This window comes from Hyaena hyaena, unplaced genomic scaffold (assembly GCF_003009895.1).
Source record: "Hyaena hyaena isolate Hyena2069 unplaced genomic scaffold, ASM300989v1 scaffold_989, whole genome shotgun sequence".
NCBI lineage: Eukaryota > Metazoa > Chordata > Mammalia > Carnivora > Hyaenidae > Hyaena > Hyaena hyaena.
Window position 1 is genome coordinate 632,123 of NW_024081623.1, and position 14,847 is coordinate 646,969.

A 14,847-nucleotide genomic window follows, 5' to 3' on the forward strand; every position below is an offset into this window, starting at 1 on the left:
GGCCAGGACAGTGTCCTCACTCCAGGAAGGGTCCTTGTAGTCACCACCTGAAGGCCAGGCTCCCAAAGCAGCCAACAGAGTTAGTTACAGGAGAGTTTGTTCTGAGGCCCCTACTCACCTCCTGGCAAATGAGCGGTGCTAACCACTGAGCTTGAAGAGGACTCAGTGTCTACTCCAGCTTGACCACCGCTGAAGGGGGAGAGGGGGCTGCTTGGAGAGTCAGGGAGAGCACCGGGGGAAACATGCCTCCCAGTCACCCTCGGGCTGCAGGAGAGCAGACAACTGCCTCTGTTTTGAGCATCAATAAACCAAAGTCTAAAAGGTCATCTATCCAAGGTCAGGCCATGAGTGCAGCTAAGATCTGAACGCAGCCTAAGGGCCTGGCTCTGGGCCAGCGCTGCCGAGAATGTTGGGAGGTGAAGCCAAGAGGAAGAGTTGTTGTCCAGCCTGGCATCTGACTCTGTTTTAGGGAACAGGGAGGGATGACAGGGCCCAGGCTCTCTTTCAGGAGAAAACCGAGTAAAGGGGAAACACAGCCGGCTTTTCAGAGCCTGGCTCCAGGTGTGTGTGCACACACGAACAAACAGTGTGGGGGATCCCGCCTCCTTCATTCAGGCTTCTGAGCAGGACCACCATTTAGGGAAAATGGCCCTGCACTTGTTTGCACAACCTGAACCTCAGCTGTCTCTTCCATCCTGCACAGCACCTGATGTGCTCTTGTCTGAAGAGCATGTAAGGTCAGGAGTTCAAGGTCAAGGGACACATGGTTTGGCCAGGCAGGCTCTTGGTGGAGGGAAGGGGGCTAGGGTGAGAGGCCCAGGGCTGCTCGCCTGGTCTCCGCAGCAGCTGTCCAAAATGATGACTACAGTGGTCCCTGCTGGCGCCCTGAGGGCTTTTTCTACCTGACACACACGAAGTCTGGGGTTGGGCCAAAGGTCCCACCGGAGCAGAGGGGGCGGGACAGGATGTCTGTAATTCTGGACTTGCTGCTCTGGTTAGACGTTAGAACTCATCCTACACTGCACGACCTGGGCACAGAGGGGCAGGTAACAGCCTCCCTCCATGACCTAGGAACGACCTTGGTAACAGCCCAATGCACTCACACGTGCTTTCCTCACCCAGGAGCAAGCCATTGGGCTCTCAGTGATGTTCCTCAGCTTCCTGATTCCTGCGGGCTGGGTCCTGCACCACCTGGAGAGCTACAAGAGAAGCTCGGCAGTATGAAGGCTCTGGGGCTCCAGCTCCAGGCACAGGATGAAAGATCACATTAAACCCCTCCCTTCACCTAGTGGTCACTGGTGATTCTTCTCTGTGTACGAGCAGCCCCCTTGCTGGACACTCAGCATGGGACTGAGGGCTGGCTGGGCGGTCGTGGGGTGGACACCGTATCTGAGCCACAGTAGACAGGAGTTGCTCTCTTGGCCACAGGGCCCGCAGCCTTCTGTGCCTGGCTCTGCCCTGTGCCCTGTATGTGCAGAGATGCCCCTTGCTCAGGGCGGGAGAGGATGGCCGAGGCCCACTGCCCCCCGCCCCCTCCCCCCCAAGCCCTATGGCCCATCTCCTGCTTTTTAATCTCTCCAGGCCCAGGCCTGACATCAAAGCTAAGACTAAGGAAAAGAGAACTACGAAAAGGACAAAACAAGTGCGTTTATTACAGGAACATTCTCAAATGACACCGGAGATATTCACACAGGTGAAGGGGATGGAGACGAGCTTCCGAGTGGTGTCCCCACACGGGCGATGCCTTCTCACTCCTTGGGGCATGTGCACACTCTCACCTGCCTCGTCACCACCAGATACCTGTGACCCCCTCCCCACTGTAGGCCACAGGAGACATCCACAAAGCAGACTTCTCTCTGTGGCCGGGCACCCCATCAGTGACAGTCCTGTTTTCACAGCAGGAAGAACAGTTCCCACTTCGCAAACACAATCCCACCCCCACCCCCAGTTAAATAAAGACGGCCTCAGCTGCCACAGACGGGGAGGGTGGGGGCGCTAGGTGAGGATGTCGTGGGCCTGGTGCTCCACCAGCATCTCCATGCTCCTCACGTCAGTGCACCAAAACTCCAGGCGATCCTTCATGCCTGCAATCTGAGGCAAACCAGGACCACACAGGTGTTAGGACACTTGGGAATCACAGCACCTAATGGGGCAGCTGTACATTTCCAGCCAATTCTTTAGGGCAGCACTAATAAAAAGAACATCAGAGCTGGGGGAGCAGGCTACATGAGACAGGATTATCCCAGGCAATTCTTATCACAAGGACATTAAAAAAAACTTGCATGAAAGAAAACAGGCAAGAATAGAGGAAATCCACAGGATTAAATTGAAAGCAAATATGAACAAGATGGATCTGAGCTCAAATCACAGAACTAGGATGTATTTGATCAGAGCACCAATTTGAAGATTAAAAGGCATCATCAGCACAACCAACACTGTTATTATGATAAGCTTTTAAATGCAGGGTTCAAACCCCAGACTTGCATTAAATTAGGTTCTTTGAAAAAACGCTTAGTCCCTACAGCAGTAAGATATTCTCTCAAATCTCTTAGTCAATACTGCTTTCTTTCTAAATGGCTTCCAGCCAAGAGAAACTAAGACAGCAGACACAATCCAAAACACCCACAAAGCTGAACCATGTATTCCAATCACGCTACCTGTTGCAAATCCAACACGCGAGGCTGCACCCAGGTCATGTGAACACGCTTATCCACTTCATCAATACTGCCTTTCACCAGCCCCACTGAGAGAGCCTTCATCACCAGCAATTCCACCTGTGCAGAGAGGGCTTGTGTAAGACATCCCAAGGCCTGCATGCACACACCAGCTGGCCCTGATATATGTGGGAACAAGACACTGTTTCTTCTGCGGTCTGGAGTCTAGGGAACTGTGCTCACAGGAGGCCTGGCCCGTCCAGGGAGCAGCTCTACCACTGGACCATCCTGAGCCCAAGAGCTGTACCTCGTTCACGGTGATTTTAGCACTTTTGGCAATTTCTTCAAAAGTGAGTTGTCTGTGATTGGCAGGTCGTGTGAAAGTCATCTGAAAAAATATTTTGTTTGTTAACTATTTTTCCAAATAAAAACTGTCAGAGAACTGATGGGAATGTTTTTGTCAATACTTGCTGTGAAAACATAGATCTTATTAGTGTCCCCCACACTAAATTTTTCCTTTAGATTAGTTGCGTATCTTACTAAGAACACGCTTTCCTCGCTTAGCTAAGGTGAAATACGATTCACGTCAGGTGTTCATACGTGGTGTCCCTGGGTGCCTGCTTACCTCCATGAGGCACAATAGCTGAATTTTCCTCAGAAGCTGGGCTTCGTTGGCTGCCAAATCAGGCTGTAAAGTAGAAAGCATCAGTTACCCAACCTAGGCTTTGAAATTTGTTCTATAACGGAGCGAACAAAAAGAACCCTGGCAGGTCCAAACACCTTACACTGAAGGTCACGGAGGCCCACTTTTCTTAGGAAACCATCAGAAGGTGCACCTCGGAAACTGCATGCTCCCACGCAAGGCATTTACGAGGTGAGATTCATGCTAATGCCACAGACACCAGGGGGCAGGGTCCAGGTGACTCTTGGCACAAAGAAAGGCAGGGAAGGACCCATCCTGTGTCTGAGCAGGTCCAAGTGCACTGCCTGCTCCATCAGCTCAGTGTAAGCGGAGCCTTTCAGGAACACATTCCTTAAGCTCCAGGGGTCTGTTCTGACTGAAAGAGCAAGTTACTAATTTATAATGAAAGCCAGCCTTATCATGAGAACCAGACATGCCCTCTGCACAACCTGCAGTCACCCTACAGGTAGGTCACAGGTCACTGTTGAGCACAGAGACAAAAAGGAGAAGGGGTTACCTGATTCAATTAGGAACTCATACCCCAACACAGGCAGAACCAGCAGGGAAATTTCTGCCATAGGTACTGGACAGGTCAGGCTCTTCAAAAAGAGCCCATTCCCCCTAAATGGGCTCTTGTTGTCTAGACAGATACCACTGGCACACAGCTTTAGTTTTGTTTTCTTGGGGCACCTAGGTGGCTCAGTTGGTTAAGCGTCCGACTTCGGCTCAGGCCATGATCTCATGGTTCATGAGAACAAGCCCCACGTCGGGCTCTGTGCTGACAGCTCAGAGCCTGGAGCTGCTTCAGATTCTGTGTCTCCCTCTCTCTCTGCCCCTCCCCTGCTCACTGTCTCTCTCTCTCTCAAAAATAAACAAACATTAAGGGTTTTTTTTCCCTTTTCTTAAATTCCTATGGCTCGCCATCATCTTTCTTTCCAAGTGGCACATTCAGAGATCAAAATACAGCCTACAGTTAGAACTGACTGGACTTGCTTTCTGCCTCTTCTGCCTTTTCTGCCTCTACACAGTCTGTATCTACTCAGCTCTGTTATGTGTGAATTCTACAAGTTATTTTGAACTTTGAGAAAACTGAAATTTTAGAAAAGTGCAAAACAATAATATAACCATTATCACTATGAACATTTTAGTAACGTTTACTTCTAATAGCTTCATGTAAAACAGAATAAACTTACTATTAAAGCTGAGGTCCTTGTTAAACACCTCTTCTCCCTAATTCACATCTCCCAGAGGCTCCTCTCCTTGCCCAGTGCCTTCTCCCCTGCTACCTCTTTCCCTCTGCATTGACCACCCCCCACCCCCTGCACTGACCCCTTCCTCCCAATGACTACTTCCACCCTACATAGACTGTCCTGCCTTCCCTCGCCCTAGGCTCTCCCCGACTCTCATCATTCACTTACTTGAGCCTCACATACCCTACTGCAGTTCAGCAACATGCTAAAGCTTCCTTTTCCTCTGCTGAATATACTCTTCTCATATTCTTCACTTGGCTAAATTCTACTCACACCTAAGGTCAGATACAGAGCATTACTTCTTTTGGGCAGTCCTCTGTGACACCCCTGTCACCCAGATGACACTTCTCTATTATGTTCTGTTAGTAGCACTGAGCACTATCATAGTAGCTGAGTTACTACTCTAAGTAGCCACTTATCCACCTGCTCTATGAGAGCAAGACTGGCTTGTCTTAATCTCCTGTCTCCCCAGTGCCTGGCATGTAGAAGGAAGGTGCAAAGTAAACATCTGTTAAACATACAGACAAAAGGAAGGAGAGCCAGGAGCATTTAGGGTGCTCAGCCATCCTTCCCATAGCTGACCTGCTGGCCCCAGGAGGTCTTCAGAGTTTGGAATCTCTCTACGTTGCCACTGTTAAAGGCATAAAGGGTGTCAATCAGCCACTGTCGGTCGGTGTTCCTCAGTGATTCTAGCACGGGGTGCATGAGCTGTGAAGATGAGACAGTTAGCTGGCAAAAAAAAAAAAAAAAAAAAAAAAAAAAAAGAAATCAGTCTTCCCCTTATGAAGAAGCCTGTGCCCGGGGTCTACTTACAAGTTCTCCAAAGTTAAAAACTCCTTCGCCAAGAAGTCCTGCCAGTCCCAGCGTGAAAGCTCTCTCCTGCTGCTCAGACACTACGGCAACAACACATCTCCAGTGATACCCAGTTATGAGAATCAGTCCTGCTTGCCTTTAAAATTCTCACAAAAAAGTAAAGAAACCATTCCCTGTAATGGTTACATCACAAAGCCTTAACGTTAGCCATCTCTTAAAGTACTGCATTAACTCAAATTATACCTGGAACCACATATACAGGTTTTGTGGGAAAGACATTCTTTCATTTACTTATTTCTACCTAAATATGTAAATCTATTTATATTTTAAGCTAATCTACTTCCTGGAGTAGCAGATTCCTTATACCTCTTGCTTCCTATGGGAAGTGATACCTCTTATTTATCTTAAAACCCCCTCATTTAACCTCTTTTCAGACTAGAATTAACCTACTTCCTTTCCCATACAACAATTCCCTATTCTCTTGACCACATCAGTTGCTTTTTCCAATATATTTTTCTTGAGATGCAGGGAGCATCTAAAACTGCACTAAACATTTTTAGGAGTTGCTGGTCTCCATAGCTTCAATGGTGTACTGTGAGAAAATTCTAAAAGAGGCTCAAATTTCTTCTTTAAACACATATTGCTTGCATTTTCCCCAAAACTCATTTTTCATTTTTTTTGGCAAGTGATTTTTGTAAGTAAGTTCTTCCCCTGGGTCTTGTTCAGTTTTCGGAACACAACTCTCAGGTACAGGGTTGCGGCGCACCCTTCGTGCTGCAGGGGTCAAGGGACCTACGTTGCTGTACTTCTCACAGGCCTCTGGTTCAGAGAGCAGGGAAGACTAGAGAAGGGATGCTGAAGGGCTATAGGGTGGAGACTCATTTTCATCTCAACTCAATGCTGAAGGCAGACACATGTAGAAACTAATGCTGGCACGGCTCTTTCCACCTTGTCACCATGAGGGCTCTCGTCAACAAGGGATGGATACTCCGGAAGAATTTCTGAGGCCTGCTACCATGCCCCAAGAGTGAGCTCCTACGACACGGACTTTAACGGCCTCATGTTACCTGGCAGATCCTTGATGTCGACACAGCCTAGAAACCGCAGAGCATCTTTGTAGTAGGATGCGTGGTTTCCGATCGTTTGATAGTATTTACTAGAGAGATCATAGAAACGACTGTGAACTGACGTCACACCAGGGAGGTTGTTGAGCATCTCTTCAACGTCTTCAATTGTCTCCTACATGCAGGAAACAAGATCACCTTTTTAACTTCAAACATTTTTAAAGAAATGTATCACAAGATAGATCGACAGATTTGAGTATATTAAAATGGAAAATTTCAGTTCACCTAAAACACAGATAAAAGAACAAAGACAAGCTATAGACTGGGAAGATATTTACTGCACACAAAACCCACAAGGGTATATGACCAAAGCTATATAAAGAACTCTTACAAAACAACAGATGGCTAGCAAGACAGAAAAAATGAGCAAAAGAAAAGATATTAATGGCAATTTACAGAAGTGGAGACACAAATGGAGTGGTCAATAAACTACCAGCAATCAAGAGATGCAAATTAAACCCTCAGTGAGGTGGCATTTCACCTCCATCAGACTGCCAAGAATTAAGTGATCTGAAAATACCAAGTGTTGAAGACACGGAGCTTTGGAAGTGCTTATATGGTGCTAGGGGAGTGCAAGCCATCTTGGAGAACGGTTTGGCAACATCAAGTAAAGGTGGACAGTGTACACCTTACACCTATAGCTTCACCTCCAGGCATATGCCCCTGTGAGATTCTGCCCATGTATGCAAGGAACTAGGCATAAAAATGCTGATAACTGGGGTGCCTGGGTGGCTTAGTCAGTTAAGCTTCCGACTTCAGCTCAGGTAATGATCTTGCAGTTTGTGAGTTTGGGCCTCGCATTGGGCTCTGTGCTGACAGCTCAGAGCCTGGAGCCTGCTTCGGATTCTGTGTCTCCCTCTCTCTCTCTACTCCTTCTCTGTTCATGTTCTCTCTCTCTCTCAAAAAGAAACATTAAAAAAAATTTTTTTTTAAATGATGATAATATCACTGTTCATAGTAGAAAAGAGAACCCTGAATCCTTTCAATAGGCGACTGGATACACAGGCTGTGAAACAGTTATACAGTGAAATACCAAACAGTAAAAACAAATTGGTCACAGGTACCAACATGATGACTCAAACTTCACACTGAGCCACTAACTTAAAACAATACTACATGTCACTTAGATTTACACATCCCCATCTAGTGAGCATCAGGAAACACACGAACACGAGGAACACCAAACATGTGCATGGGAGCACTGTGGGTGCAAGAACCTGCTCTGAGGGCCCAGCAGCTCCATTCCTAGGCTGCTTCATTCCTAGGCTGGGTGGGCACGTGGATGCCCATGACAGCATTCTTTACCAGTACTTTATGGATTTCAACATGTCTTAAATATTTCAAAGCAAAATGCATAAGTATGCATGCAGGCTAGGACTGGGCAGGAACAAGAAACAATAAGTAGTGGTATTTTAGGGCAATGAGAACATGAACACTTACCCCAATATTTTCTTTAATATTATGGTTACCAAAAAACCCCTAACCCAAACCAAAATAAGCACATGTAGCCTGTGGTTCAACAAAGATGACTGACCACGTAAGCTGGTCTTACTGCCACTCATATCCACATGTGTTCCTCAAATCATACTAAAATGAAAATAAGAAATAGATGGGAAGCTTAACAATGATTAGGAGGCAGAGAGGGTGGAGGAGCAGCACATGACCTGTCGTGGTAAGTGGGCCGACCCTGCTCAGTGAGAACCTGTGTAAGTTCTCAGGCTGTGGACAGTCTGAGGCCGTCTGGACTCACCCTGATGGCGGTGCTCACCCAGAACAGTGCTCTTTCAAAGGGGAACAGGCCTTGTATCAGCAACTTACTCTCAATAGTTTTGAGAAACAAAAACTACACACACAAACATACAGAGTAACAGGGCAAAGAAGTGAAATGTCTACAATGGGAGTGTGAGGGAGGGTACAGGAAAGGTCCTTGTGCTATTCTTGCAACTTTTCTAGAATTTAAAATTCCTTTAAAAGTTAAAATGGAAAAACAGGATTTTTCTCCTATAACTCTAAACAACTTTTTATTTATTTATTTAAAATGTTTATTCATTTTTGAGAGAATGTGAGCAGGGAAGGGACAGAAAGGGAGTGAGACAGAGGATCCGAAGCAGGCTCCGTGCAGTCAGTAGATAGACCGATGCAGGGCTTGAACTCACAAACCGTGGAACCTGAACTGAAGTTGGATGCTCAACCAACTGAGCCACCCAGGTGCTCTTTTAAACAACTTTCTAAACCAAAGAGAAATCTGTATTATGGCAACCTTACCTTTGTAACCTGTAGGTCCCCGATGTTTAATTTTAGAGCTCCAATTGCAGTTTTACACAGGATCACTGCCTCATCACTACTTTTCACCTAAAGATGTCAGAAACAAAAGAACCTGAGAAGTGTGGGCAGGAGACCAACAAAGCAAGGCATCTGCGCACTGGATTAACTTAAAGGATTAGAGACACACTGGTCTCTAAAAGGTGTGCACAGTGAGCCCAGACACAAGCTGTAAGTCACACGTACTCTCAAAGTCTTGGCTCCGACTTCACATTTACCTTTTCACGAGTCTTTTCCAGAAAAGTAAGAGCCACGTTAGGATCTAGAAAAGGCAGAACAATGTAAGAAAACCACCAACACAATATCTTTAGAGACTAGTTCCCACCAATGAGGACATTTAGGTAGGATAATCTTTAGGTTTAGACCATAAATATAATAAAAACATAACTTAGAATCTGGTATTTTCTATCAAAATGTAAAAGTTCAATTAACTTTTATTTCAAAATCATTTAATTACCGTTTGTATCTGCTCCTTTATGAAACAAAGTAAGACTCACCAGTCATCTGTCTAACTACATGAAGAATGATTTCTACCAGGGACAAAGGATTCACCCTGAAATAAAAACCACAGGTCTCTGAGTGTCAGTAGTATCAATGTTTTCATGTTCAAAGTCAAAAACTGACAAAAGTCCTTTACCTGTGTTCAAATTCACTGATGAAGTTTTCATAAAGCTGTGGAAGCAAAATAAGTAGAGTAATTACAGGATGTCTTTAATTTTGTAAAGTCATACACAACCACAATGCCCACCATATAACAGGCACTGCAGTAATGTTTGCAAGATGATAGAAGACCCATATTTGGGCTTATTAATCATGAATGGATTACTGAAGAAAGCTATGCTTTTTTTGGAATTAGATTCCTGACCTATAAGGATCTCCTAAAGACCAATTCCTATATTCTTTCTCCAAAGTACTCTAAGTGAAACAGACTATCCATTTAAAAGACGCACTAACTTTCAGATTTTAGAGGATTGTGGCCTATATTAGCAAATGTATAAGCCATTCAGCAAACACTTGGTCACTTACTCAGACTCTTTGCTAGGTACTACAGATACAGAATGTATAAAACAAAAGCCTGGCATTCAAGGATTTCTGGCCTAGTAGAGGAGACTTGTAAACAAAGAAATGACAATATTGTGAGTTTACAAGCAAGGAAAAAAAGAAAGCACATAGGTGGATCATCCAAAAGGAGAGGTTCCAAAGGTTATTCCAGAAATGGTTATAACTGAGTTTTAGGGAAGGACGAGCAGTTAGAGAGGTGAACAGATTTGGTATGGGGAAGGAGGCAGTTGGGAGAACACTCCAGACAGGAACAAACATATCTAAGAGCACTGAAGAAAACACTGCATATGTTTTAGCAGCACTCTGATGAACACAGAGGACAGAAGGCACTGGGACTTATCCTTGCCCTGAGGTCAAACCTGAACCAGTGGAAACACATGATCACACTTCTACTTTATAACACGACTAGAGGAAGGGGGGGTAAGGGAGGGAACAGAGTAAGGGGGCAACAGCAGTGAGGATGGACAAAGGGTCTGAGAGATTTGCTGGTCAAAGGGAAGGGGAGCTACAATGACCTCTGAGCTTATGGTTGGGTAAGTGGCCAAAGGGAATGCCCCATGTGGGCAAAGTGGAAAGAGAGAGCCTCAAGATAGGGCCAACTTGAATACAGAGAGTCTGCAGTTCCTCTGGGATATGAAGACAGAAAGATGGAAAAGTCCTGTGAAAAAAAGGTGGTGTATATGCTCACACACTGTGGAATATTATTCAGCCTTAAAAAGAAGGAAAGCCTTCCATTTGTGACAACATGAATGAAACTGGAGGGCATTTTGCTAAGTGAAATAAATTAGACAAAGACACATACTGTATGACCCACTTCTAAGTGGAATATAAAAAAACTGAACTCATAGATACAGAGAACAGATTTGTGGTTGCCAGAGGCAGAGGGTAGGGGGTGCAAGAAATGGGTGAAGGTAGTCAGAAGGTATAAACTTCCAGTTATAAGTCCTGGGGATATAACTTACAGCACTGTAACTATAGTTAACAATACTGTGTTGTACATTTGAAAGTTATTAAGAAAGCAGATCATAACAGTTGTCATCACATGGGGCGCCTGGGGGGCTCAGCTGGTTGAGTGTCCAACTCCTGATTTTGACTCAGGTCTTGATCTCATGGTTTGTGGCATGGAGTCCCGGGTCAGACTCTGTGCTGACAGCGTGGAGCCTGCTTGGGATTCTCTCTCCCTCTCTCTGACCCTTCCTCACTTGTGCTCTTTCACTCTCAAAATAAATAAACTTAAAAAAATGTCATCACAAGGGGCGCCTGGGTGGCTCAGTCGGTTAAGTGTCCGACTTCGGCTCAGGTCATGATCTCACGGTTCGTGGGTTCGAGCCCCGCGTTGGGCTCTGTGCTGACAACTAGCTCAGAGCCTGGAGCCTGTTTCAGATTCTGTATCTCCCTCTCTCTCTGACCCTCCCTTGTTCATGCGGTCTATCTCTCTCTCAGAAATAAAACATTAAAAAAAAAATGTCATCACAAGAAGAAAAAAAGTGTGTGAGATGGATGTTAAGTAGACTTATTGTGGTTATTCTGCATATACACATATACCAAATCATTACAATGTATACCTTAAACTAATACAGCGCAATATGCCAATTAGTTCTCAATAAAACCTGAGGGGTGTGTGTGTGTGTGTGGGCGGGGGGGGGGGGATGTCCCTGAAGCAGCCAGTTAATTATTTAAATCTGGCACCCAGCAAAGAGCTATCTAAGTAAAACGGTTTCATTACAAAGGACTATTTCAAAGATATCTTCTCCATTAAGAGAGTATTTTCAACTTTTCTGATACCCATAATTTGTGGAATTACCTAACCAAAAACCCCTCCAAAGAAAAAAGAAACTTAAATTACTACTGGTGACTGCAAATTTATGAATACGATCTCTCTGAAAGTTATGTGGCTGGGTCCCAACAATTTTTAAAGGTTTACCTGTCCACTGAAATAGTATACTCAAATCTGCCAATGTGAGTGTTCCATTAACATGGGGTTGAGGAAATATTTTGCTATGGGTAGAAAGTAATTTAAAGATAAAGCAAACGATGGAGATGAAAAATCATGAATATCCATTGCTATGATATAGAACCTTAGGGAACAAATATTAAGAAAGTCTAATCACTTTTTCCACATAGTCCTGAAGACAGAATGCTCAGCAAATCTTTAGGTTCACAGATGAACAGAAGTTCCTTTGGGTAGTAAAATGTCCAACTGGAGGATATAAAACACAAGAAAATCTTTAGATCCCAGGTGGTGGAGTAATAAGGTGGTAAGCTTCACTGGAAACACATATAAAGTAATGTATTCCAGGGCAAATAACTCAAGTTATCATGAACTAGCTTTTGGTTCCAATACAGGCATAAATCTCTCATTCTTTCAAAATCCAAGAGAAAGGCATCGAAGAGAAAGATGTCAGCAAACCATTTCAAAGAGGAAGAAACTACCAATGAACAATTGGTGGGGATTTATCAGGGATTGTGGAGAAGGCTGGGGTAAGAATATTTTTTTTTTTCTTTTTCTGTTGACAAATTCTAAAAGTGCTCCACTACAGAGGATTCCCCCCCCCCAAACCTCTCCACCTCTGAGCGAAGCACAAAAGAGCCCCTATCTTCCACACTACCCAAGAGAAAGCATTGAGGCAAGCAAGCAGAATCAGTGGGAGTGGAGGAAGAGGTGTGATCACCATTATCTGTAAGATTCCTATGGTTACCCTCCACTACACCTTACCCCACCCCCAAATGATTTTGAACTTTCAATTTCTGAGTAAGTTTCCAAAAGTACAATAAGATACAGGGCATACTATGCTCTAAGACAGCATTTTAAGCAGGGATTTTAAAAGAAGGCAGACTATGTTTGAATCCTCCTCTACCACTTGTTAGCTGTGATCTATGGCAAATTACTCAATCCCTTGGCGTTAGCTTCTACATCAAGTAAGTAGGATTACCTCCCTAGTTGTTATAAGGAGTAAATATACAAAATCCTTACAGGACTACCAGACATAAGTAACTGCTGAATAGTTATAATGTATTATTAATATAAAACCCACCTTTTATTTTTAAAAGTCCTTGAGCAAGTGTATATAATCTGACCTTGCACGGCAAATCATTTACCTTAATGAGGCCATCTCCTTGGGCAAAGCATGGGTCCTGCACAAAATCAAGCACCTGAAGTGTCAGTTGATGCCACAACCTGAAAAACATAAGGCTCTTAAGACCTATGAACTAAGACCCTGTCACAGACACCTTCAGCCTTGATGGTCCTATCACATAACAGATATTAGCCAGTTTCTACTGTGAAACAGAAAGAAAGCTAATGCAGATGCTAATAAACCGAGTTCTTTTCTTGGCTCTGCTATTCAATGGTGATGTCATTCTGGAGAACATCTTTTCAGATTACCTCAAAGAGTTACTGTGAGGTTTGACTGAACACAAGTATTTGGAATCACATGTACATAAGCTGAAATCCTGGCTCTTCTACTTAATAGCTGAGTATCTCAGGGAAGAAGCTTAAAGTGAACTTGTTTCCTCCCCTGTAAATGGGATGAATGAAGGATTAAATGGGCAAATGAAGGGTGCCTGGGTGGCTCAGTTGAATAAGCATCTGACTCTGGATTTCGGCTCAGGTTGTAAGTTCAAGCCCTGCATTGGGCTCTGTGCTGTCAGCTTGGGACAGCACAGAGCCTGCTTGGGATTCTCTCTCTTTCCTTCTCCCTCTGTTCCTCCCCTGCTTGTGTTCTTTTTCTTTCTCTTTCAAAATAAATAAACTTTAAAAAACTTCTTAAAATGGTCAAATCAATAAAGCCTCTGGAAAAATGACAGTACATTCGAAACCAAAGTCTAATTTTTAAGAATGCAAAAAAGAAAAAAGGAATTAAAAGCTTTGAAAAATACAAAGTGCAATTATTTCCCAACACTAAGAATTTTCTCTCAAAAAATGCTAACAGCAGAAGACCACTGAACATCATCCAAACATGAATTCATTTTCTATGTAAATAGCATTATGCTCAACTCTAGGATTCATAACAGGGAAGCTATTACAGGAGGTGTGTTCTCTTGTGGAACAATGCTAGCAACTTATTCTGGTCATTTAAAAAGAGATTAGTGCTAAGCAACAGACAATTTGTTATAAAATTCATCTTGTTTCTAAACAAACCCAAACTCTGAGATCTCCTTAGGGGCACAAAGCCCAAGATGAAGTGCATTGGTAGGTAGGAACCCGGGAGTGGGGAGAAATGGCTGAAACGCAGAGTGTAAGCAGCTGCAGAATCAAAAGGGGGAAAAAACTCAAAACTGCACTCGGCTCTGGTTTCTCCGCTGCAGACCGCTGAGAGACGGCGCAGACGCGGTCACACGATACCACGGCAAAGTGCAAGACACCAGGATCTGTTATTCGAAATGGACGGCAGCCTGACCCTGCAAAGGTGTTTGTTTGCCTGGCATCAAGAGTGGAAATCCTTTAAAGCCCTGAACCTTTTTAAAAGAGCAAGGGAAGGGGAGTTCAGAAACCTCAGTCACAGTCCCTGAGTCAGGAAGGCAGGGAACCTTAGGCCCCAACACCTTGCCTATGGCTTTTTCCCTCAGTCCTCGGGGGCTGTCACCCCGACTTCCTCCTCAGCCTTGCCGCTCCGGGCTACTCAGCGCACCTCCCCGGCCTAGACTGCTCCCACTCTCCCGACAAGGATCCGGGCACAAGTCGGTCCATCAAGGTCCCGCACCTCCCCCCGTAGCCCCTTCGCTCTCCCATCACTGGGGCCCCCGACTCCTCAGCTGGGCGCTCACTTCTTCGTGTAGAGCTCCTCCAGACGGTGCCACACGGCGGCCTGGCCGGGCCCGGAGCTCTGGCTCTGCTGTAAAAAGCCAGGTACGTCCTTCATGACGGCGGGAAGACCCTGGGACAGCAGCACTAGGAAAGCGTCAGCGCCGCGGGGATGACCACCGGAAATGCTCACTCA

At 45.0% G+C, this 14,847-nt stretch overlaps 1 protein-coding gene across 1 annotated transcript; it reads right to left on the minus strand.

Annotated features, from left to right (window-relative positions):
* Window positions 1–1,632: 1,632 nt before the first annotated feature.
* On the minus strand, window positions 1,633–14,834 carry PSMD13 (proteasome 26S subunit, non-ATPase 13). The gene is made up of 13 exons (XM_039221529.1): window positions 14,675–14,834; window positions 13,007–13,085; window positions 9,483–9,517; window positions 9,343–9,398; window positions 9,064–9,107; window positions 8,789–8,875; window positions 6,467–6,638; window positions 5,400–5,479; window positions 5,169–5,294; window positions 3,280–3,342; window positions 2,962–3,042; window positions 2,658–2,774; window positions 1,633–2,091 (listed from the first exon to the last, which is right to left on the minus strand). Exons 1-13 carry the CDS (start codon window positions 14,767–14,769, stop codon window positions 1,996–1,998), a joined length of 1,131 nt encoding a protein of 376 aa, XP_039077460.1. The 5' UTR covers window positions 14,770–14,834; the 3' UTR covers window positions 1,633–1,995.
* Window positions 14,835–14,847: the final 13 nt, after the last annotated feature.